General features: G+C 47.6%; 2 protein-coding genes across 4 annotated transcripts in view; one reads left to right on the forward strand and one right to left on the reverse strand.

The window, feature by feature from the left end:
- RECQL5 (RecQ like helicase 5) overlaps window positions 1–7,363 on the forward strand; it is a gene marked incomplete at its 5' end in the record, with an annotated part of 36,693 nt that extends 29,330 nt beyond the window's left edge. The window contains 11 exons of one of the 3 annotated variants that reach the window (XM_082008125.1): window positions 1,009–1,108; window positions 1,611–1,647; window positions 2,413–2,471; window positions 2,609–2,685; window positions 3,183–3,276; window positions 3,738–3,878; window positions 4,343–5,016; window positions 5,229–5,310; window positions 6,197–6,448; window positions 6,968–7,040; window positions 7,165–7,363. In XM_082008125.1, coding sequence (XP_081864251.1) covers window positions 1,009–1,108; window positions 1,611–1,647; window positions 2,413–2,471; window positions 2,609–2,685; window positions 3,183–3,276; window positions 3,738–3,878; window positions 4,343–5,016; window positions 5,229–5,310; window positions 6,197–6,448; window positions 6,968–7,040; window positions 7,165–7,265 — 1,690 coding nt within the window. In that variant the 3' untranslated portion in view covers window positions 7,266–7,363. Of the gene's footprint in view, window positions 1–1,008; window positions 1,109–1,610; window positions 1,648–2,412; window positions 2,472–2,608; window positions 2,686–3,182; window positions 3,277–3,737; window positions 3,879–4,342; window positions 5,017–5,228; window positions 5,311–6,196; window positions 6,449–6,967; window positions 7,041–7,143 lie in introns of all 3 variants that reach the window. The other 2 variants (XM_082008124.1, XM_082008126.1) reach the window with 2 other exon arrangements.
- A 2,828-nt stretch (window positions 7,364–10,191) lies between these two features.
- Window positions 10,192–23,562, reverse strand: part of MYO15B (myosin XVB) — a gene marked incomplete at both ends in the record, with an annotated part of 44,629 nt that continues 31,258 nt past the window's right edge. The window contains 25 exons of the mRNA XM_082008273.1: window positions 10,192–10,251; window positions 10,503–10,643; window positions 11,088–11,221; window positions 11,706–11,839; window positions 12,824–12,951; window positions 13,356–13,504; window positions 13,858–13,966; window positions 14,665–14,759; window positions 15,388–15,518; window positions 16,100–16,176; window positions 16,561–16,637; window positions 17,017–17,089; window positions 17,334–17,397; window positions 17,511–17,623; window positions 17,899–18,059; window positions 18,386–18,497; window positions 18,634–18,775; window positions 19,232–19,350; window positions 19,803–19,921; window positions 20,436–20,511; window positions 20,758–20,817; window positions 21,366–21,481; window positions 22,343–22,565; window positions 23,110–23,200; window positions 23,336–23,410. Coding sequence (XP_081864399.1) covers window positions 10,192–10,251; window positions 10,503–10,643; window positions 11,088–11,221; window positions 11,706–11,839; window positions 12,824–12,951; window positions 13,356–13,504; window positions 13,858–13,966; window positions 14,665–14,759; window positions 15,388–15,518; window positions 16,100–16,176; window positions 16,561–16,637; window positions 17,017–17,089; window positions 17,334–17,397; window positions 17,511–17,623; window positions 17,899–18,059; window positions 18,386–18,497; window positions 18,634–18,775; window positions 19,232–19,350; window positions 19,803–19,921; window positions 20,436–20,511; window positions 20,758–20,817; window positions 21,366–21,481; window positions 22,343–22,565; window positions 23,110–23,200; window positions 23,336–23,410 — 2,779 coding nt within the window. The remainder of the gene's footprint in view (window positions 10,252–10,502; window positions 10,644–11,087; window positions 11,222–11,705; window positions 11,840–12,823; window positions 12,952–13,355; window positions 13,505–13,857; window positions 13,967–14,664; window positions 14,760–15,387; window positions 15,519–16,099; window positions 16,177–16,560; window positions 16,638–17,016; window positions 17,090–17,333; window positions 17,398–17,510; window positions 17,624–17,898; window positions 18,060–18,385; window positions 18,498–18,633; window positions 18,776–19,231; window positions 19,351–19,802; window positions 19,922–20,435; window positions 20,512–20,757; window positions 20,818–21,365; window positions 21,482–22,342; window positions 22,566–23,109; window positions 23,201–23,335; window positions 23,411–23,562) is intronic.

Genomic DNA, 23,562 nt, shown 5'->3' on the forward strand with positions numbered 1-23,562 from the left:
ATTTTAGTTTTTCCCTATCAGGCTGGCAGCAAAAGGAAAATGTGCTGTGGGAAACATAATAAATTCTGTAAAATGTTTGGCAATGTGGAGGTGACAACTTCTCTTCCTCCTTGTTCTCTGGCTGAGTTGCAGCGATTGTGCAGCTATGCCAGGATGCAAGTTTTGCTGCCAGTGCTGCCCATGAAGCTCTGCCAGGAAGCACAGCACTGCCAGATGGCCTAGCTCTCTGCTTTACCTTAAACAGCTTGAGACTGGTAGCTTTGTTCTTCAGGCAGGTCCAGATGAGTCGGAGGAAACCGGTGTACTTCTGACCTAAGCTTGTGTTTGATCTCAGGACCTGAGAAGACACAATCAATGTTGTTGTACAACACACTGTTTGCCACTTGATTTCTTGAGCCTCTCCTTGACTTGGTTGTAGCTTTGTCTTAGAAGTCGTAATAGTCAACAGCCTTAAAGCTCTGATTTGTGATACCTGGAAGTTTTGGCTGTGACAGCTGTGGAAGGCAGTAGACTCTTGGGCTACATGTGGCAAGAATCAGCTGCTGCATTTCAGTGTATTGGTGATGGGGATTTCATTTAATACAACAGGCTGTGAACAACTGAAGCTGAGGAACGGATGCTTTACCCTTTCTGCCATCTCTGCTCCAAGGGCAGTAACGACTGACAGATGGGTACATGACACAAGGCAGTGACTCCTCAACCCCATGGGAGAAGCTGGCAGAGCTTCTGAAGTGGAGCCTTCCATTCTCAGACCACTAGTTATGTCCTGTTAGTTCACACTGCTTACTAGTTTATGGGATTAGCAAGTTCCATGCATTTTTGGAGGACACTCAGTACTGTCCAGGTTGAGGGATAGTAGTGAGACTAAGAGCTAAGTCTTGTTCGGAAAGGATGTGAAATGCATAATCTTCTGTAAATGCTGGGATGACCTAGGCTTTCCAAAGCCTGTCCCAGTTAATGCTGCAGCTACAGAAATGTTTATTGCTCTTGTTTTCCTGCCTTATCCAGGTATGATGAAGAAAGTGGTGGGTATGGGGATGAAGCCAATGAAGAGAGTCGGAAGCGTGAGTGGAACAACTTCTACAAAAAGCAGATGAGTCTGCGCAAAGTGAGTTGGTATCCCTTTGTAAGAGATTCACAGATTGTTTGCTGTGAGCTTGTCTTACAGACATAAAGGCTTCCTGGCACTAATGAAAGTAAATTATTGCATCTTGCTGTTGCTTGTTCTGTTTTTCACTTTTTGTACCTCTGCTTTTGCTGCGTTCTCCACATTGTGGGTCAGTCCCATAATATGAAGGAAGCCATATTCATGTACTGATTTCTCTGCAGTGCTAATGGAGAGGGTCCTGTTGTCTTTAACACCTCTGATATTAGTAAAAACAGATTTCCTCATTCAGCTTCTCTTGCATGTTCCTATAGCAAAAGTGAACTTTTGGTTCTGATTCTCATCTTTGGTCTCCTTTCCCTAATTTTGGTGCCTTTTCAGTACCTTTGTAACTTCAGCATTAATTTTCCCTGGAGCAGCGATATAAAATGTGTCTTTTGTGCTTCTAGACCTGCATGTGTGTTGCAGGATTGGAAACGTTTGACTGATCTTTGTTTTCTTCCAGGGCAAAGAACCAGAAAAGGAAGATTTTGTTCCTCCAAGTAAATATCTTCTTTGATTTATAGTAGGTTTTCTTTGGGAGAAGTCAGTCTTGTATTTTGCAGCTGTGTGTAATTTATATAGCATCAACACTGGAGGTATCAATCCCTAGGCACAGAGGTCAGGCTTTTAGCTGTGAAAGCTTGGTTGGAGGAGATGGATCAGAGCTTAGCTTTGGTTGGGTTGAAGATATAGAATGCATCTTTCTGAACAACTTTTCCAAATAAGGAAGAGAGAAGAAAAACTCTGTCTAACCTGACTTTGTAGGCTATTTCTGCAGTGGTTATACAGCAGTATTCTATGGGCTGTAAGGAAACTGCTGAAAAACTTTGCCATTTGTAACTGTGCTACTTTAACATGGGCCCTGCCTAGCAAGACAGTTCTTGTACTATTCTAAAAGTATACTTGGTAGTTCATTTACTCTATTCAGCCTCTTTGGTTTTGGTTGGTGTTGTGGGGAGTGGAAAAGAGTTGAGTCTCCTAAGAGCTGGGATTCCTTGAAAAAGGGTTTCCTGAGATGGGGAGGTAAACTAGCAAAGTAGACGTTCTTATGCAGAGAGAAAAATCTCACTTCAGCTTCTGCATATTCTTTTGGAGTTTGTAGCTTCTCCAGGTAAAAAAGGTGACTGTAATGGTCCTTGAGGTGGCTGTGCAGGGAGGAGCATGGCAAGCAGTACCAACTGGTACCCTCCCAGTGCCAGCTGAGATGTTCTCTGTCAGCCCCAGCCCTGCTATGATGCCTTTTCCAAATGTCTCTTCTATGGTAGGTACCGACTGCCCCTTGAAGGATGCCTTCAGCAGGCGAATCTCTAAGCTCACAGTGAAGGTAAGAAAGGCTGATAAACATTCAGTCTTGTTGACTTGCAAAGAACAACAAAGATTCTGCCTTACTGCTTCAGGAAAGGAAGTCCAAGGGGCACTATGACTTCTGTCGAGTATGTCTGAGTATCCCATGTTTCCTAGGGACGGGAACACTGCTTGAAGATGCTGGAAGAAGCTTTAAGCACCAATCAAAAGGTTCCAGCAGCAGAAGGAAAAGGGTATGTGATGAGAGAAAAGAGGTAGCATATTGAGTCCCTTAATACAGGGCCTGGTCTTCCCTGAGCCACTCTCAGGGAATGGCTTTTTAAGTTATGTGGTCCAAGGATGTAGTATCACTTAGCAGCATCCTTCTTGTAGTGATATTCGGGATCAGATATGAGGATTCCTGTGTCTGATTCTGCTAAATCAGCTTGATCCAAGGAGTCGCAATTCTTCCGTGACCCACGAGGTGGGGATAGTGTACTTCTCAAACTGAGCAACTGGGCAAGCGGACTTTGATTTACGCTGTTTTCACCACCCTTTCCATTCTCCAGCAATTCACTGCTGCATCCCTTAGGACTTAATTGGAAGTTATCACTTATTCTTGCACCAGAGGGAGTGAATTTTGTACTTTCTGGGAGATGCTTAAGCATTAGTGTTCCCTTTGCCGTCTTGTCGTGTCTTGTCTTACGAGCCAAGTGTGTCTTGCCAGAAATCACTCCAGCCTGTGTTACAGGTCAGACCCTCATGCCTGTGCTGTGGAGCTGGAGTATGAAGCTTTCCAAACCAGTAAAATGGCTAACTCGTACAAGGCAACTGTGCTAAAGAAGGTGAGGCCATACGACTGCTTTATTCCCTTGAACGTGGTGTGGCCTAAGCTCAAAGGGCAATGGGGTAGAGTTTGTGTGGGAAAGATGAAGGAGAAGCTCTGCTTTGCCTTGGATGCCTTCCAAATCCTTCTTGGTTTTGTTTCCAGGGGAGCCCAGAATCACATTAGTTTCACAGCTTTATGGCTTTACAGGCTTTGGAAACCTTGCCAGTGCAAGCTTATCCAGATACCTTCTAGCTCCAGCAATAAAGGGAATGGGGAGTTCCTTAGACTGTCGCTGACAATAGAGAAGCCTTGGTTTAGGTTAGCCGATTGCCATAAGTCTCTGAAGATGTTTCTGTTCTTGAGATAGGTGTCTCTCCAGTGGAGACATTTTTTTGCCACTATGCCTTTTAGTATGTACAGAGGCAGGAATGCATAAAGATTTCCGGATGCTAGAGGATATTTCTCTTCTCTTTTCAGGTAGCAGAAATCAACAAAGCCTCAAAACAAGGAGAGTTGTTCTCAGTCTTTGGATCCAGAACTGGTAGCAACAGCAGCTTGGAAAAAATATCTGGATCTCCAGCAGAAGAGGACTTCCTCCCTGCATCCCAGGTTTACTCGGTGAGTGAGTACAGACGGGATGGACAAAGAGAGAATGGTGTGCTTTGTCTATCTGCTTTTTTATAATTTTATTTAAGTCCTTTCTGTGGCCATAGCTGTATATTTCAATTGGAATTGCTTTCCCCATCTGTCCTTTGTTTTTGGAGTGAGATCAACTAGTCATGCTGGTTCCTATTAGTAAATATAATCTATGTACAGGCCGTACGTCAAATAAGTTTTTCTTGTCTTGCTCTACCCAAGGGTGCTGTCAGTTTCCTTACCATGGGCCCATGACTTTAACCTAATCCATTTTCCTGATGTCTCAGTTGATAGTTACGATGATTAGTCCATTTTAGAGCCTTCCTCAGCTTACAGCTGCACACACTGATGTATACAGAAACTTAGCTCCTCTCAGAGTTCTGCACACAAGGCTTCCTAAAGGCTCTCATATCCAAAATTTCTTCTCCTTCTTCCTTTCTCCTTAGTTCAAACCCAAGCGTGTGGGAGCAGGATTTCCAAAGAAATCCAGCTTGTTCCAGACAGCTTCAGAACTGTTGAAGGTCCAGGAGGAGAGTGATGCAAAGCCTGTCAAAAAAGAAGTAGATTGTCCAAATGGGCAAGACAACAGCAACTACAGTCTGGAACAGGACACCAGAAACCCTGTTCTCCAGAAGAAGGAAATAGCAACCAAAGCAATGTGTGAGAGTGCTGGGGTAGAATTATTCCTTCCTGAAAAGAAAGGACAGCAACCCAGTCCAGACACAAAAGCTGCCCTTGGGGATAGCCCTGCTAAGAAGTCCAAACCTAGCAAGAAGCAGCAAATGCTCGCAGAAGCAGCCAAAAAAGAATCACAGGATATTTCCAAATTCTTCTCCCTCCCCAAAGGTGGGTCTAAAACCAAAAGTTGCAGCTCAGCAAAGGAAGATATCTGTTCTGCAAGCACACTACCTCAGGTTTCTTCTCAAAGCATGTGTCAAGATAAATCAATACCTCAGGAAAACAAAGATGTCTCTGGAGAAGATGTGACTGGACAGTCCCAGGCAGAGAATGAAGAGCTGGGAGAGACAGAAGTAACAGTGACAGAGAGGGAGGAGGATTTTAAGACCCAGCAGGCTGCTGAATCTGAACATCTTCAGGGAGCGATTGATGTAAAATCCAGGTAAAATCTCTACCTCTCTGCTCCCTGTGTTGCCCTGTTAACGAGCTGCAGAGCTCCACCAGCCTTGTCCTGAAAAATGGGAATCTGTATTAGATCTCTAGGCTGGTGAGGGAGACTTGCTTTACCATAAAGTCACATGGCCCCTGATAGTGAACATAGTAATATCTTCACTGTGGAATGATTAAAATTGTCCTTCTCCCCATTCTTCCCAGTAGTGTTGCTGAAAACATTGCAGAAACTGACCTAACTGTTGTTGGGGAAGGTGAGTGTGGGAAGCGACCAGGATCAGATGAGGTAAGACTTTAATGGATGTTGATTTCCTCTATTTCTTCTACTCATCTTGTGCCAAGTTTCTCTCTGGGAGTGATGCTCCTGGCCTGAACTTCACCTGATAGTGTTATTTATCTGGGGAGAGCCCAGCTGCAATTGCAGCGGAGAGGAGAACCGTAGTTGTGTCCCCCTGCTGCTCGCTGGGCCAGTGCCAGCAACTCAGACTGCAGTGGAAAGTTTCCCCGCCACTCTGCTTTGTTTCCTCTCCTCTGCAACACATGTGACTGTACCCTTTGCTGATGACTTGCCTGGAATGAGTCTCTCCACCCCCTCTAGATCTGTAACTAACTATAATTAGCAAGCTGCTTTCTCAAGTCAAGGGAACAACCACAGACCAGTGACGCACAGCACCACTGGGAAGCAAACCATGCTCACAGCCTTCCTTGCCATTCAGTCTCTGGTTCTGCATTTAGCATCTGAGACTGCCTGGTAGCTTTGTTGAACAGTGTAGTTTTCTCCTTGCTCTTTCAAAATGAGCAGGAGTGTGGCACTCCTGAAGTGGTTGATTCTTCCTGAGGGGTGTATTCTCACCAGACATCCTGAGAAGTCTTTTCCTGTCAGTTTTTCCTGTGTAGGATGGGGTCTATCAATTAGCTGCCCTAATAAGAGCGTAGGGTAATCTAAATGTCGTAGTTTTACTGGCTTTTTCTTAGAGTCCCTTTTATGTGGTAAACAGCGTATTATGTCTGCACAGCAAAATGGGTTACAGAAATTCCTGCATGGTATTCACTATAGGGAGAGCCTGCAGGATGCTGCAAAGATTCCTGTTCTCAGAAGATAGTAGATGCTTGGAAGTGTAATGCTGCCAACAGGAATTGATGGGTTTGGTTTTCTTCTGTCCCATCTCCAGCATATGGAAAGTCCTGCAACAAAGCGGCTACGGAGAGTGGCAAAATGTTCTATTCTGTCCCAGCCAGAAAGCAAAAGTGTTGGTCCAACAAAGAAGAAAGTGACTTTTGATCCAAGCTTATCGCAGTCTGATAAGGAAGGAACCAGCAAGACTGTACAGCCAGTGACCAAAGGCATGTCCCTCAAAGAAACAGCAGACATCGTTGTCAAATATTTGACCCCATTCTACAAGGGTGGCAAATTTGCTTCCAAGGTAGGGCACAGCTCAAGACCCTCTCTAGCAGAAGGAGACGGCATCTCCCTAGTGATCTGGGGCTCTAAGGCGGGGAAGATGATCTGGATGCCACATTTCATTTCCAAGTCACATCTTGGTATGGGCTGTTTCAGTGACTCTAGGTGCAGCACCTCATCTCTCCCAAGACAGGGTTTGTGTGTGAGTTAGAGTGGTATCATGTTGGTTCCACACTTGTTTGTGATTGTTCATGTTTTCACACTAAACTCTGGCAAGTTTTTAAAAACTACCTGTGGCATGGCAACAGATCAGATTCAATTCTGCTGTAGTTTACTTGACGTATTCTGCAAGTGTGTGTGCATGTGCTTCTCCAGCACTGCAGGGCCAGGTGCATTTGCAGGTTTGCAACACCCCTATAGTCTAAATCTATGAATGGTTTGTGCTAGAGATGGCCTGTGTTAAGGGCAGGACAAATGTGGAAACAATCTGGTGAGGTAAACAATGTCTGCATTCTGCTCTTTATCTTCCCCAATTCTGCAGGATTTGTTTAAGGGCTTTGCTCGGCACCTGTCTCACTTACTGACTGAAGAACAGAACCCTGCCCGCAAGACTGGTGAGTTGGCAGCCGGGGAAAGCACCAAGAATCGTGGGTTCTTTTGATGGTAAATGCATTGATGTCTTTAGAGGGGGCAGATGTCTTAAGTATCATCTCAAAGGTGGTGCTTCCTCTCTTGCAGTGAAGGAGGAAGCACAGAGACTCATCAAAGAGTTTTTCAAAACGAGGGTCAGGTGTGAGAGCGAGACAGACTGGCAGGAGCTGCAGAGCTCAGAGAGCTGATCCTTGCATCATGTTGGCTGTCTTCCTTCAGCACTTGGGACCAGGGTATCTCAAAGAACTCAGCCACAGAGGGTTTCATGAAACTGCAGAAGCGAGCTTTCTTTTCCGACTGCATTTTTGCTCGCTTCTGTTCTTAGTGACACGCACTTCCAGGAAACCAGTTTCTGTGAACTTATGGAAAGTTTCTCCAATAACCAGGGTGCTGAAGCCCTCTCATACCTCTTGCCAAGAGGTGTGAAGTCTGCATCTGCTGTGTAAGTTAGGGGCTGCTGCCTCAGGTGTTCTGCAGTGTCTCCAATCTCTACTCCCTGCAGCAGTCTGGGAAGGACTCCGACTGGAACTCTGCTTTGGGATGGCATCTTGCTTCCTAGATGGCTCCTCCCCCCTCTCTTAGTTCTTACTTCAGTGTTACCACTAGAAGCCTTACGCTACAAGTTCACATGCTTTGCTCAGGGCTGCCAATGATGAACTTGATGGTTGAGTTCCTGGATGGAATGTTTTCCCTTGAAGGGCAGGAGGGGAGCGTTTTGTTTTTACCACACAGGCAATGCCTACTTTCTGAAGGTGGAGAAACTGGGATTCTTTTTCTTTTAATCTTAACTTTTTTTTTAACTTTGTCTAGTTTTGCCTGCCCTTTAACTTAAGTGGTGATGCTCTTTCAGTATTAACCTCTCCTATAGCGGCACCAAGGTTGCCAACACTTTTCTAGCATCTGCTCGTAACCCCTAAAGCCATATTTGCTCCCTGTGCCTCACCCACAGTCAGCAATACAGAGGGCAGTGCTGCCGTTACAGCTGGTTTAGGTACTGCTGTGCCCTCTCAGATTGATCCTGTGGTGCCTCTGCTGCTATATTTATATAAGGACCTGAACCTTAGGGTATCGGTGGGTTTGAAATAACCTGATTCCCTGGCACAAGTCCTTTCTGTTGGGTTTTTGTTGGGTTCTGCCTTTGTTCTATGCCTATAGATGCTGGTGGCCTCAGGCACTAGTGCTGCTAGAGGAATCTACAGCCTGAGAGGCCACCAAACAGGCTTTTGGATCCCTGTACTCAACAGATGTATTTTTTTTTTAAATGTACTGAAGGGTATGTGCGGAACTGACAATAAAACAATGTTACAGCTGCTGTGTACTCTTCCTGAAAGCTTTTTCTTACCAATTAATCATACAGACAGGTCTAAGATACGTTAAGACTCCATCACTGTGAACATAGACATGAAAGCTCATCTCTGTTCTGAACAGACAGCTAATAAATGCAAGCCTGGGATGGGAAGCATGTGCCAGCAGACACCTCCAACCCCTTATAGCTGCAGGACTTCAGCTAGAACCAGAAGGAGAACCGGTAAATGTTTAACTCAAAAGTTACTTTCATCTTCAGCTTGCTCTCTGCTCACTGGAGGACAAAGGGCTTTACAAAAAGCCTTTTACACAATAGAAGTATTTTTCAGCTGGTGCCTGCTGGCCTCTGTTTTACCTTCCCATTAAAAAATCCTGTTTCATCAGCCACTTAAGTAGGGTTACTATCTCTCCAGAGTTCAGTGCTTGCAGAATTCAGCTGCTATCTGGGTGAACTTCTCAGAAATTCCTTGTTTGTCTTCTAAGTCAGAGGGGTTGAGGAAGGGCTGGTTAAGTCATGGGGTTGTGTGACAAAATGTGGGGCATTTCTAACCAGATGAGTTGTGCTTCTATGTCAGGCAGCAAAAGCTCAGAGAAAGAGAAGGGGAATAAGGATAAGTTAATCTTCTATTCTTTTCTTTCATGTCATTGCGGTACTTTACCTAGCCTTGCAGTAGCGCTGCTGAGAATGGAGGGTGGAACATGCTTCAGCTGAGACCTCAGAGGCCACAGCAAGCAGCATTTGAAGGGACTTTCCTGACAGGGAAGATGCTGTAGTTACTGCTGGCATCAGCTCACCAGCAGGAAGCTAGCTGTGCATCATGGCGTGCATTGGAGCACCCTCAGATCTATCCTGTTCCCAGCCAACAGTGACAACCTTTTCCTCATGCTTTGCCAGTTACCTGCAAGCCAGTCTTCCCATGTTAGATGTAAACCAGTATCTGTGATGTCTTCAAAATATTTCTATGTGATTATTTTATTGCAATCTCCTAAAGTGCAGATACTTTTCAGTTCAGTAGGATAGCTATAGCAATAAAAATAAATTAAGCATTTTGGTACAACACAGGACATGTTTTCTCTGTGGGCATGGAGCCATCATTTAAGTATGACAGCTGCATGGACATGACCAACTTCTCTACAGTAGAGGCAAACATATGCATATAATTAGATCAGTAAGAAATTAACTAACAATAAACCTTCTTACCATTGCAGCTCAATCTGTGCCCCAGCATGTATGTTAATTGTACACTAACACTGATCTGCTTTGCGATTAAGATGCTTTCTACAAGCTCCTGCTACAGAGCCTCTTGCATATCAATACAGAGAAAATGCTGGCCTATGGAAAACACCAGCAGCCAATGCAGTCATTTTGTAGCCTCCGCTTTGCGTTGTGGTATGCAAATCTCTGGCAAGCATCAGTCTTCACTCATGTTAATTAATTCAAAAAAGAACAGAATAGTCCCACACTGCATAGTTTGAAGGCAATTGCTTGCATCTGTTCAGCTGCTCTGTGCTGGTGGAACAGGCTATGAAAAAACAATGGTGTGGAAAGGGTATCTTGTGGTTTGTCTAGGCAGCGCATGCATTGCTTTAAGGAAGAGTACTTGGGGACTGAATGGCAGGTCACAAGGGGTGAGATTATGGTCCAGTCCATCAACAAACACTGTAATGGCAGTCTTAGAAAACAGCTGTCTGAGGTCATGGATGTCTTTTGGAAGGGTCATCTCCAGAAGACAGGGGAGGGAGCACTTAACAAGCTCAAAGAAAGGAAAACAGTGCTGTTTTTCTTGGTCATTCTCCTCCTCTTAGGCATTAGTGGTGCAAGTCTGTTTTATCCAGGATGACAACAATTGTGTGATACATTTCTTTAGCCTGTCAAAACACAAATCAGTATCAGTCATTCTCTGCCCCAGAAATGGCTGCTTCTCATAAATATTTCCAGAAATCACTTTCCATGGAAGGTGCTGGGACAAAACTGCACTTTGGGGCCTAGGAAATGCAATGCTCCCATCCACCTCTGGGACAGAAGAGAGCAGTAGTACTGTCTCAGCAGAGGCTCAGCTGGCAGTGGAGGGCAATTTCTGAATTGCCAGGAGGAAGCTGTAGGTCCAGGCTGCTCTTACCTGTGACAGTTCAAGCCACATAGCCTTGGGGCTGGCAGCTGAGCCATAGTTCAGTTCTATGCCGGGAAGCCCACCATCAGAGACAGGTCGCAGGGTTCGCATCATCTGCAGCTCTTCCAATGGAATGATGCGGGAGATCGTCTGTATAAGGAGAAAAGCCACAGCATACTCTCTGGTGCAGTCCTTACAAATAAAACCATCTGATTCTCACCAAGGATTCACCTCAACAGCCTACTGAAGGCTAAGACAAGGACTGGGGTACAGGGCAGTATGTACGGAATACAGGGCAGTCTCCTGCTTGCCAGCATGTCCCTAGAACTCCTGCAAGGTTGGGACAAGCAGGAATGTGACCTACACTTAGTTTTACTGTGAACCGTGCTTGTTAGCATGATCACTGGACTTACAAAAGAGCACATGGTAGTACTAACTGCTCTACCGCTCTTGTCACTTGCTTTGGGGCTGTTGTTGGAGTGGCTGTGATGCAGGTAAATACAGTCTTTTCCTGCACAAGTTCTTCTAAAAGTCAGAGTTAACATCTGACAGACATCAGGGCTCTGGACTCGAGGGAGGAAATGTCTGGCATACCTGGGTGGTGCCATCCACCACAATGATCTCTTCTTCATTCACACCAAAGAAACAGGGCACAGGGATTGTGTTATCGCTGACTCTCTCTACAAAGTAGGTGTTGTAGCCAAAGAAAGGCAATTTCATCACGTGCTCTGTAAGAAAGCAAAAGGTGGCTTTCAGGCAGCAGCTTCCAGCCAGCAATCTACTGTACCAGTCTAAGGTGGTCAAAAGCTGAAAGTGTTCCCAAGCTTTTCGACATTAAAAAGTAAGATTGACAACTTCTCCCTCCCCCCCCCGGCTGCTGATACTTAATTCTCAGCAGCCTGAATAGATGTCCTGTTCTTTTCCAAGCAGAAAACAGATACGCAGCCAGAGTATCAGTTAAAACACAACTTGCACAGAGCTCTGAAAGTCTACTGCAGACTTCTACAAAAGAAGAGGGACTTCTACCATGATCACCATGCTTGGGACCAAGTGCCAATCTGTAGGGGGAGGCTGTCAGGGAGTCATATGTCATGGCCCATTCCATGCTCCAAGGGTCCTCGCCAGCCTCATGAACTGTTCCAAAAGCACATTCAGAGCAGCTTCCATCATGCCCAGGATAGATGACTCAAGCAGATTTGGATGTCTCCTCACCCATGAACTGGATTTTTGCGTCCACTGGCTGGAGGGGCTGCCTGGTTTTCAGCAGCATGCCAACGTGGTTCTGCAGAGCCTGGGGACTGATGGAGGACTGCAGGGTCTTTGGCGTGTACTCCTTCAGCTCTTCCCTGTGCCAACAAGCAGATACTAATTCACCCCCTGCCCAGCTAAAATCAAAAGATTTACCAGGGGGATTAAGAGGAAGGAGGGAACGTGGCAACAATTGTCAGTTGCATGTCTGGGGACAAGTATAGAGGGAGAGGGGAAGAGCACAACAAGTCATCTCTGAATTGGATAACGTGGAAGGAAACATCAAATACAGTGAGACCATCATTTTCCACACAGAAGGCGGTTGTGCACCACTGACTAGTGCACTGACAGAAACCCCTCCTTTCTGGAGACAACAGGAGCTCTTCAAGAAAGGACTGTAGTATGGAAGTAGAGCCACAGGGTGTTTCTTTCACAGGCAGCCTCAGATGAAAAACACCTTACTCTGACTCTGTCTTGCTCCTTAGCCTCCAAAGCACTACACTGAGCAGAGTTCCCTATGCCCAGATAGGTTATGCCATTACCCCCTGCTGCTGGTGGTGCGAGGGGATCTGATGAAGACATTACCTCCGCTCTAAGTGCATAAGGATATGGGAAGGAAGAAGCGTGAAAATACAGCTGGGGGCTGCAGGACAGATGCTTTCCAGTACCCAGGGACATTTTCATTCCTATTGGGCATCTCACTACCAGGGTTGAAAACTCTGGCACTTGTGAGAAAGAACAAAGGAGCATTCATCCCAACTATAATCATGCACTTTCTTCTTGGTATTACAAACCCATGGCAGTCAAAAGAAATGTCCGTGGCACCCTCATGACCCTCAGCTCAGGAGGAGTCACAAAAGGAAATGTGGATCAGAGACAGTCAGCATTAAGCGTGTGAACAGGAGGTAAACTTTCTTGATTATGGGCAGGAGTCAGTCACTAAGTAGTGACATTAATTAGTAGCTTATGTTCTCCAGAACTGTCCATTCCTTAATTATCTAGAGAGTACTTTCAGGCACCTACCCCTAACCCCGGTGGTGCCAACAGCCATTAGAGAGAGACCCACCCTGAGACAAACATACCTGGAGGGAGCAGAGTTCTGCTGCTCTCTTTTGGCCCAGTGCTGGAGCATTGCCAAAATTCCCACCTGCATCTCCATTTCTTTACTGTGGCTCAACAGTATCCTCCCATTCAGGTAATCCCACCGCATCTGAGAGGCAGCAGAGCAGAGGCCTCTCTTAGACCCTCCAGAAGGTACAGGCAGGTCTGGGCAGCACCAGGCTGCAGAGACCCACATCTTGCCTTGCTGATAACACATCCAGCTCAGGCTGATAACATGAAAGCAAAGGCTTTCTGGGCTCAGGAAGAGCATGCAGAACTGCACAAACTGTGTCTGCAATAGCACAGCTTATAGGCTGGGGCTATAAGCCTTCCTTGCATCCATAGCTTCAGTTATTAGTCATTCCCAGAAACAGCACACAAAGCCAATCAGCCAAAGCCCTCCCACTTCTTCAGCTCCCTTAGGACATGCCCATTGGCCTGCACACTAACTCTGCCCCTGCTAGGAAGCCCTTGCTAGGGACGTTCCTAGTGTGCACTGCCCTTGTTGCTTACCTGTCCATAATGAACATCAGTATAAATTTTGTTCTCAAAATGCAGAGATGTCCTCCAGATGAGCCTGCGTAAAGTCACAGTCACCAACTTGTCCTCCAGCAGGTAATCATGAAGATACTCCTCTGATCTTATCGGCCTCACCATTTTATCTACATGTTTACACAGAGAGAGGGTCATTGCTCTTGGTGCTGAGACAACAGGCTGAGCTCCACAGCCTGGGACAGGGCCCTTCCTGCATACCTCTATTCCACCCTGCCCTTATGACTCTCAGCATCAGCCATTCTAGAGGGCACGGACCCACACAGACACACACACCTCTTTCAGGAACAAGCAACACAGCCTCTGAGAAGGCACAATCCTTAACCCTAATACAGAAGGAAACTGCTGAAGAGAAACCTCCCCAGAGCCAGCAAGGGTGGGGCAACCATTTGAAATAGTAGCATGGTACTCCTTGTTGGAGGAACTCCTTTAAGAAAGAAGCTAGATGCTAGTCTCTACTTGCCGAGGTTATTGTTGTCACGCCTGATGGCAAAAAGAACAAAGTCCTGTATCTCTTTCTGTTCGCCTGCCCCCATCTGCTCACAGATCTCCTGCAAGAGCTCCTTTGCTACCTGAAGCAAGGAAAGAAGCAAATAAGTACCATGGGCAGGCAAGCCCAAAGCAGCCCCAGAGCAGTTAAGACATACTGGGCCTGTTGGCAGGCAGCAACAGGGCTCTGGCCATTGCACAAAGAAGCAAGCTGGGTGAGGCATCCCAGCGTTGTGCAGACCCCGCGGAGATACACTGCTGACAGGGGTTCCTAGGAAGTGAGTGGGAAACTGTCATAGCACTGTGGGAAGCACAGGCCAAGCCCAAGGTTCTGACAGACCAAGGAGTTCCCTGGTGTGGCGCAGAGTCCAGACCAATGAAGAAATTCAAAGCAGAAGACTCACAGTGAATGTCTTGATTCTGGTGAGGTATTCTATGCCTCCAGGCATCAGTATCACTAGCCGTCGGGCACCGTGCCCCTTCTGCAAAGGGACAGTATTTAGGCAGCAAGACATGCAAGATCCCATCAGCCCCACAACAGTTTCTCCCTCTTCCTTCCTCCTCAACTCTGCCTTCCACTACTTGCCCATAGTACCTGCCTCTTCCCTGCCCACATCCCTGCCTACTCCGTGGCATTGCGCTTCCCAGTCCCCCTTACAGGCAGATGCCTCGTTTCCTCTCTTGAAACACTAGCCACCCCGTAACACTGCACATGGCATCTCCTGGCAAACCTCTGCCCTCCCTCTCTTCCCAGCTTCCCCACTCCTCTGCCGCTCAATACCAGCAATGCCTCTATCTGCACAGGCCAAGGAAGGTGGCGACGGCCCCCATACAGGAAACTTTTCCGCAGGTTGCTCTGACAGCTCTTGGCTATATCTGCAGAAAAAAGGAAAAACTTCATGTGCTGAGCCAAATAGAGGACTAAGCATTTTCTCCTATGGGATTGGGTCATCCTGGCTGTGTTGAATTTAACCCAGGGCTGCTGCTAGGAGAGGAAAGAGACTTGACCCCATCTCCCATTCTGCCAGGACACGTCCAAATCACAAGGGGCCAGACCCAGACAGCAGTAGTCCAGGGCAATAAGAGTACACAGGAATAATAGGATGGGATAACTAGAACCCTCTTCTCTGGCAGGATTCCAACCCAAATACCTCCCAGCTGATAACTCTGGAAGACCACAGTCTGCCTTTCCCCCAAGGTCTAGTTGTCAAATGACCTAAGCCGTAGGGCTAAGCTAAGCCTCCAAGAGACACACAGTTCTACTTTGCCTGGGTGAACATGCAATGGGAAATGACCTCTGTAAACAGAAAGACTAGAAGTACAAAGCAGACTCTGGCCTGCAGGCTCAGTCCCTCAGTACCCCACTCAATTCTCCTGTCTTAACAGGATAAGGGAAATTTCCCCATTGGACCATGTCCCCACATGGATCCTGTCTGTCTTTGACCACTGGGACTTACAACAAGGGGGCATCCGTTTATTTTACAGGACACAGAAACAGTCATACCTTGATGGGTGCTAGACAGATCACTGCTGGCTAGCTGCAGAAACTTGGTGGCATAGGGCATCAGGATGTTAGAAGGGAGGAAGTATCCAGTCAGCAGATATAGGAGCAACCAACCACGCAGCACACTCTCCCTGCAGGACAGAAAGAACTGTGGGTACCTTGGAACAAGACAATTCCTGCTCCAAGCAGCTCAAAGTGAGACTCTGCCCTTCTGAACACCTTTGGGAGGTAGCAGAAAATGAGATGGTGGCCTGTGGTCAGAGGTTTCTTACACTGAGGAAGGGATTAATTCAGTTATTCTGACAACAGACAAAGAAAAGGAACAGTCAAGGCCACTCTGATGCCTTTGCTGCTATGTCACAGGGCAGTGTGGGGTCAAGGCAGACCTAACTCTTGTATCAGTTCCTTGGGACTGTGATGAGGAAATCAGAGCTCTGAGCAGCACCACTACCAGGAGCTACCAGGAATGTTTACCAGTGCCCAGATATATCAGTAGCCAGAAATAAAAGGACGAACATCCATTGAAGTGAAAAAGCCAAACCTAATGGCTGGCTAAACTTCCTGAGTTCTCAACAAAAGCTCCAGCAACTGAGTAGCTGGGGACAATACATCATTAGGGACAGCCTCTCCCCTGGTCCTGCTGTCCATGCAGAAAGGCAGATGGTTCCCCTCCAGCTGTGCATACACAGAAGCTGACAGTGCTGGTACTCACTGGTTAGGGTTGTAGGTGACCTGTTTGATGACCTGGCAGTAGACCTCATCATGCAAACTCTCCTTCTCCTTGCACAGCTGCATTCAGAGAGGAGAAGACAGCATCAGAGAGGGGATGAGGGCATCAGAGGCCCCAGGTTGTCTCTGTGCCCTTCCTGTTCCAGCTCTGGAGCTCTGCCAACGTGGCCTAAAGCTTGGGTTTTGCAACCTCTGGCCTCTAGCACTATCTAGGCCCAAAGAAGGAGAGGCAGGTTGTGCTCTCATCCAGACAGTGATGTCTGGAGAAACCATTTGCATGTGACCTCTCCCCTCCATGTTTTTTAATCAGCCTCTCTGTTTCAGCTCCTTTTCTCACACAGGAGGTTGCATTATGTCTCTCCCTGCTCTCTCCTTTCCCAGCAAGGTCTTGGCCCTTCATTCCCATTGGTGCTTTAGTGCCTTGCCCAGAGGAAGGTCACAAACCTGAAGGATTTCATAGATGCATTCAACCTCACTTTGGTTCTTGAGTTTTGATTCATCTCCCATGAACCGCATCAGAGCTGCAAAGCAAAGGCTAGCATTTAGGTCTAAGCAGAGGTGATCCTGCCATGAGGCAGGCAGTAGACTAGAAATGTCCTGAAAACTTTTCTGCTCCACAGGCTATTATGCAGCTTGCATTGGACATGTGTAATTGGTGGGGCATCAGCCCAGGCAGTGTGTGTTCTTGGACACTTTGCACTCAAGGCAAAATGCATTTTGCTGGACCCTTTCAGCATGGACACAGGTGGTTAACAACTGCAGAATGCCTTAAGAGGGGCCCTACTCTCATAGTTTTCTTTCCCTGCTCTGGGCCCCATGATGTCTATGTGTGGCCACCAAGGCCATCCCACTCATCCCTGCTACAGCCTCTGCAGTGTTGTGTCCTAGGGAGGTACTTACTCTTGAAGTTCTTTGTAGCAAGCTCATTCAGCTCACTATCAGAGTACCAGAGCAAAGACTCCTGGATTGGGACCTGCAGGGCCAGAATACAAGGGTAAGCTGGGGAGGCAGATTGCCCAGAGCTCTGCTGCAGGCTTCACAAAAGACACAAGCTCCCAGTATCTTGCAGGCAGCACTGAAGAGCAGAGGGCACCTACACTCCTCCAGAGACTGCAGCCAAGTATCTGCCCTCTGTGTTTTTGCCATGTGGGGACAAAGCTAGAGGCAATGCTGGAGCTGGGATTCTGGCTGTAGCTATGGGGAGAGACTGGGCTCACCTTGGTGTGCCGGACCAGGTCCATTTCACTCTTCTTTTCAGCAGACGTCCCCTTCAGTCCCTGCCTAGACAGAGTGAGAACATGCAATCCAAGAAATATCCCCAGAAATGGGTTGGTGTGGGTCAGGCTACACAGATTCTGTGTATGCCTGTTCAGGAAGGACCACAGCCTACTCACGTGGGCCAAGCCTCTCGGAAGTAGGCTGTGGCAAAGTCCATCATGGTATAGTGGTCACCAGCAGGGACCAACATGATGCTGTCAGGTTCTGATGTCAGGCTGGGAACAGAACTCTGCAGGGAAAGGCACCAAACCCACTCTGAAAAGTTAGCTGAGGAACTGCAAGGTGTATTCTCCTCACCTGACGGACCTGCGAAGGCCTCATGTATGTGAGGTGCCTCCCCCTTCCACTATGATAGTATTTGAGCATCTCCATCTGCAAGGATTAAGCAGTCATCTTCTTCTCTCTAGCCTTGGAGGTCAGACACTATCAGGGCCATGGACCCACCCTGGCAGATCCCACAGAATCCAGCCATGTCCCCTGGCAGTTCCCCAAAGGACAACTCACCTCCCTGCTGGTGTTCCTTCTCTCTGGGGAAGCTTTCATGCTCTTCTGCAGCCCTCCATGTCTGTCCATGCTGGTGCTGAGGTAATCAGGGGCTGCAGCCAATTGCACCAGGCTGGTGGGGAAAATACCACAGCGGCCACCAGTGGACCCAAACTGCCAGCCTGCAGAAACAGGGGAGAAAGAGTCAGGAACAGTGGCAGCTACCAAGAGAAATGAGCAGCAAGGCATGCTACTGGCAAAGGAGAACATCAGACTCTGATCAGACTTTCCAGCATCCTAAGGTAACATCCCCTATAACTGTGGCAGCTGGAACAAGGTGGGTCACAGTCAGAGAATGGCAGAGCTGAAAGCTGACTGCCAGCCCTTAACAGTCTGCCTTCCTCTGGTTTATGCAACAGCATCATGCAGAACTTCTGGGCACCACGGGTCCATCAGGCCCTTGAACCCAGTCCCCACCTTTCCTGCCAATCTCAACTAACTTCTTCACCTGGCTCCACGCCTTGCATGGGCAGTAACTCAATGAGGTCACCCTTCTTGAAGCTAAGAAGGCTCTTGTCATCCGCGATGTAGCTGCGCAGAGCAATGACGTAGTTGGTATCCTAGGGAAAAAGCAATGGAGAAGTCAAATCTCACCACCAGAATGTGAGGGACTCGGACCATAGCATTCCATGGACCTTCTCAGGTCCATGTGGGAAACCACCTTCATTCCCTACTGCACTACAGCCATTCCCTCACCTGCCTCAGCTCTTGGATGAAGAGTTCTACCATGGCCTTGATGCACGGAGCCTTTGGAGAGTGCAGTAAGACCTGCTCTGTCTTCAGAGAGAATTCCAGGGCACTGCTGCCCTTCAGTTCCACTGACAGCACATCTGCAAAGCTGAGAACACAGCCAGCATGCTCAGGCTTCTGCTGCCAGAACTAGGAATGCAGGTCATGGGGATGGGAGCTCATTCCAAGGAGAATGGAGACAGGCCTCAGCATGCTCCAGAGGGTGGCCCTTCATCAGCATTGTATTGCAACAGTAATAGCACCATAGGCTGCTCATGGCTTTCACCGTAGCACTCTGAGGACCCCCCTTGTGATGACATGCATGGAGCTGACTCACACCTATCACTCACTTATTGTAAGAAAAGCACAAGGTAGGAAGGAAAGGGGAAGGCCAAACGCATTAGAAAGAGGGTCATTGAGTCACAACTGGCCCAGGACAATCCTAGAGAGCACAATGCAACCAAACAATTTTCAGCTTACCTGTTCAGTCTGCCTCCTACACTCTGAAAGCATCTTGCAAGTGACAAACTGTCATCCTTGCAGCAACAACCACCCTTTTGCTTACCTGTAGCTGCGAAGAATTTTCAGATGCTCAGGATTATAGCCAGCTGCTTTCACCACCTTCAGCAGACGCATGCCCCTGTGAGAAACACCCAGGATCTGGACATCACTTCCATTTTCACCCTGAAAGGGAAGTGCAGCAGAGAGCATCAAAGGCTCCATCCCACCTGAACAGAATGCAGCAGGGCAAGAAGATGCTACCGCATGTACCACGAAGGAGGCCCTGGGCTGACAGAGGTGTCAAACCCAGCAACGTTTTCACAGAAACTTAGAAAATGGAGAGAGCAAGTAAAGGAGGAAAAAGGAGCAGGACTCTGAGGGTGCAGAGAGGCAAATAGGAGAACTATGGGGACAAAGACTCAAGCGACAGCTGCCAAGCAGGCAGCCTGTGCAAACAGAAAAATGGTTAGGGCATCAGAGTGATAGCAAGTAAGGAAAAAGGTAGAGAAGACACAGAAGAATAAGTGACATATGGCTAGGCAGGGAGAGACAGCCAGGACAGAAAGAGACCCCAGGTGAACTAGAGTCCCACAGCTAAGGCAAGCCCAGGGTCTGGCGAGAAGATTAAGACTCACGTAAACTGGAAAAAGGCGGGAGAAATAGTTAGCCCAGTTATCCCGAGCAGCCAGTACAATCCTCTTCTTTATCCCATCCTCCTGAATGGACTGAACATCACTGCCAACCTGGAACGCCACTAGCAGGGTTACAAAAGCAGATACTTTCTCAGTAAGACAAAGATGGGCAAGTCTCCCTCTGCCCAGGCACTCATTCCCACCAGTCTCCCTCAGAGATTACAGTGCAGCAAACAACGTGCAGAGGCAAAAGGATACCACATTACTTGCACACACCAGTCTACTACTAGTTTCTCTCCCCCTCTCCATGAAGCTCCTGTCAAAGAACACAGTAGGATTTTGAGACAACTCAGAGTCCCATTCTTAGGCCTCAGTTTGCTCTCCCCACAATAAACATATCAGAGCTAAATTTTTCTAGCTCAGAGAAATTTCAGGGCCATTTCATGGCCATCTGGAATAAACAAACATTCCTACACTGCACTACACAGCACACACAAATGTGCTTTCTTGCTGCAGTGACAAACATTTCTCCTCTGCCCTAAGTCCTGCCTGAAAGGGCTTGGAGGCTGGTTTCTCATTTCAAACCAAAAGCTGGGATGGGCACAGGGAGGAAGGGATGATGGGGCTGTTAGTTACTCAGCAGGTCTTTCATCTTGCGCTTCTCCTCCCTGGAGATCCGAAAGCAAGAATCAGAGAAGGTGTCACGTATGATCTGCAGAGGAAGGAAACAAAGAGGCTTCCGTTGAAAAGGCCACATCTCAATGTATTGGAGCAGCTGAGGTTGTTGAACCGACTGAGTTTCAGAGAGGACTGAACAGAGGCTTGACTGGATGGACCTGGAGAAGAGACTAACACCACTAGGGATGCAGAGGTGAAGGCAATTTATGCACTGTAATTATGGAGTGTTTTGTTCCCAAACAGAGACACAACAGGCCTTGAGTCATACACCAGTACATACCTGTTCACACAGCAAGTTCAGACAATAAGGGTGACTGAAATTTTCTTTGGGGTAAAATACCTGCAAGAGGAGGATAAAAACAATAGTAATGTTACAGATGTTTACAGATGTTGCAGAAATAGGTCCCCAAGGATGTTTTGTAATCCATATGCCCTACTGCCAGAGAGGGATGAGTCCATCTCCAAGGACAGGCAGGGAAGAGACACTGTGAATGTAAACAGAAGGACCAAAAGTAAAGTGGTGAGACCATGGGATGAACCCTGGTCAGTTCAGTGCACTCTCCAATACTTGATTTTAAACACATTTATACTATTTTAACAGGAAAGCACCAGGTAACAACAACTTTACACTTTATTTGTAGATTTCTCAGCATTTTACAGAGGAAGTAAAGGACAGGAAATTGAGACACCAGAGTCAGTAAGACAGAGTAGGACTCAGATCCCCTTATGAGATGATCCCCTGCCTCTGACTCCTTGTATCATGTGACCTCCCAGAACTGTCTTTGTGCTCTTATATCACACTGGGTGCCTTTGACAAAAAAATTATTTTAACCAAATGTGGGACCGATTCCCTCCTGCCGTAGCCAGCCCTCAGCTAATGAACTGTACCTCTTTGCGCAGAAAAATCTTCCAGGCAGGGTTGACATAGGAAAAGCTGACACTGGCAGTGAGCTTGTATAGCTGGGTCTTGATACCATCATCTTCTGCCACTGTTACAGTAGAGCCTGTGTGAGGAGAGAGAGCAGTCAGGATGGGCTTTGCTGACTACAGGGTCACCTTCCCACCTGCCAATGACCTACCAAGAGAAAGAGGACAGTGCCATGTCCCTGATTGAAGATTACTGTCAAGAACCCTCCTGAAGGTCAGAGATCAGCTAATGTGAATGCATGCACAAAACAGTCATCATGTGAGTACTGGCATTTCTCACAGCATTTATACTTGCTGTATTAGCCACAAAGTTCAGTGCTTATAATAGAAACACTCCAGAGTGCTTCTCTGCTGAGAAGTATTAGCTATGTCATTTTTCAGGTGGGCAGCATCCAGACACTCCTTATGTGGCCAGTGTCCAATGTCTCCCAGGCTCTCATTCTCCCTCTGAGAAACATTCCTTCATTCCTCAGCCTGTCTCTAAGGACCCTCCAGAGGCTCTAGAAGGCAAAACACCCAGCTTCCCATTCCTCCCTGGTCTAAAGTGCTTCTGTTGAGAATTGCAGCTTTGATAAAGAAATTATGCTTCAGGGAGGTAATGAAACATGTTGTGGACTGGACCGTGATAAAGCTGTAGCCCAAAGGTCTTTTCTGGTTTTAGCTCCATTTTTCAGAGAAACCCAGCCCCTCCATCATTTGTTCCTGACATTCTACGCTGCACTGGGAAGAGAACAGTTAGAGCTGGGAAGTGCCATGCTGAGTGCTGGGCCAGAATGGAACTATGGTAACAGTCTCTGATTTTGCACAGCCCACTCAGTCTTTGGCCAGCTGGCCGATGACAGAGCATGTGCCGTGACTGTCCCGGGCCACTGGGCTGATTCCGACACCATCCCTGCCCCACTGCTACCAAAACCCAGTTGAGTGGAATCAATACTCACCCTTCCCTGTGGATTCCTGCTGGCTTTGGTTCCCAGGCAGGAGAGGCAAAGGCAATGGTGGGGGAGGAGGGGGAGCAGGAGGAGCCTGGGAACCTGGTGGAGTACTCTCTTGGCTGAAGACAGACAGGAGAGGCAACTGCTTCTCCTTGATAGAGCTGGAAGCTGAGACTGGCTTGGGCTTGGGAGGTGGAGGTGTTCTCTTCTCTTGTGGCAGGGGGGATGGCTGCAAAACAGCACAATCATTTGACACAGTCATCATCTGCATTACTGTGCTCTGTCCTGACAATGCTGCTATAAATCATCCTTAGGGCAGCAGTTCAACCCTAGAAGCATGATCTGTGTGAACAGAGATACCAGGACCTTTAAATCAGCACATGGTCTACAAACACATGAAGATCAAGCAAACCCAGGTGCAGAGAACCAAGTATTTGAGCTTGAAGCCTCCGGCTGGGAAGGGGAAAAAAGACATTAATGGGCCAAGACCTTGGTGCCAAATGTGAGGAACATGAGTTGCTTGCTTCCAGATCAGCCTTAAACACACCACAATAGGATTTGCTGCTCCAGAGCCTTTTGTCCAGGTCCTCAAGTGACTTTACAGACAGGACCCCTGTCTAGGAGGGGCAGCACCACAGTACGAGCTCACAGTCTTCTAGTAATGCAATCACCCAGCTGCTACTGCACTACCAGGTAGCTCTCAACCTCTTGAAGGCTGAATATACAGGCCCTCTCTGCTGAGCTCTTAGGTGACTAGAGAGCAAAGAACTCACTGATTTGGGAGATGGGAGGTTCATCATTCCCAGCTTGGCCAGAGCCTCATTTTTGGGGTCATTCTTCTTTATAAATGGCTTGGACACTCTCCTGCAAAGAAACGAGGAACACAGTTAGAGGGGCTGCAGAGGGGTTGTGGCCACAATGGAGCCATGTGGCCACATGGCTGGGATACAGTCCCACTCATCTCTTTCCTGCCCACCTGGGTGCATCCCACTCTCTCACCTCACAGGCTCGATAGGCTGGGGCTCAGGGGCTGGCCTGCTCTGGTACATTTTGATGATGTTGCGGATCTCCCGGCTGGGTGCAGGCCGCAACTCGGGGCCTGCAGGCTTCACTACAGGTGGCTCCTTCTCCACTTTTGGTGTCTCTTTTTTTGGCTTTGGCTCAGGACGTGGCAAAGGGGAAGCAGGAGCTATTGAGGATGACAGCTTTAACCAACAGACCAGCAA

This window comes from Phaethon aethereus (genome assembly GCF_964289735.1).
Source record: "Phaethon aethereus genome assembly, chromosome: 18".
NCBI lineage: Eukaryota > Metazoa > Chordata > Aves > Phaethontiformes > Phaethontidae > Phaethon > Phaethon aethereus.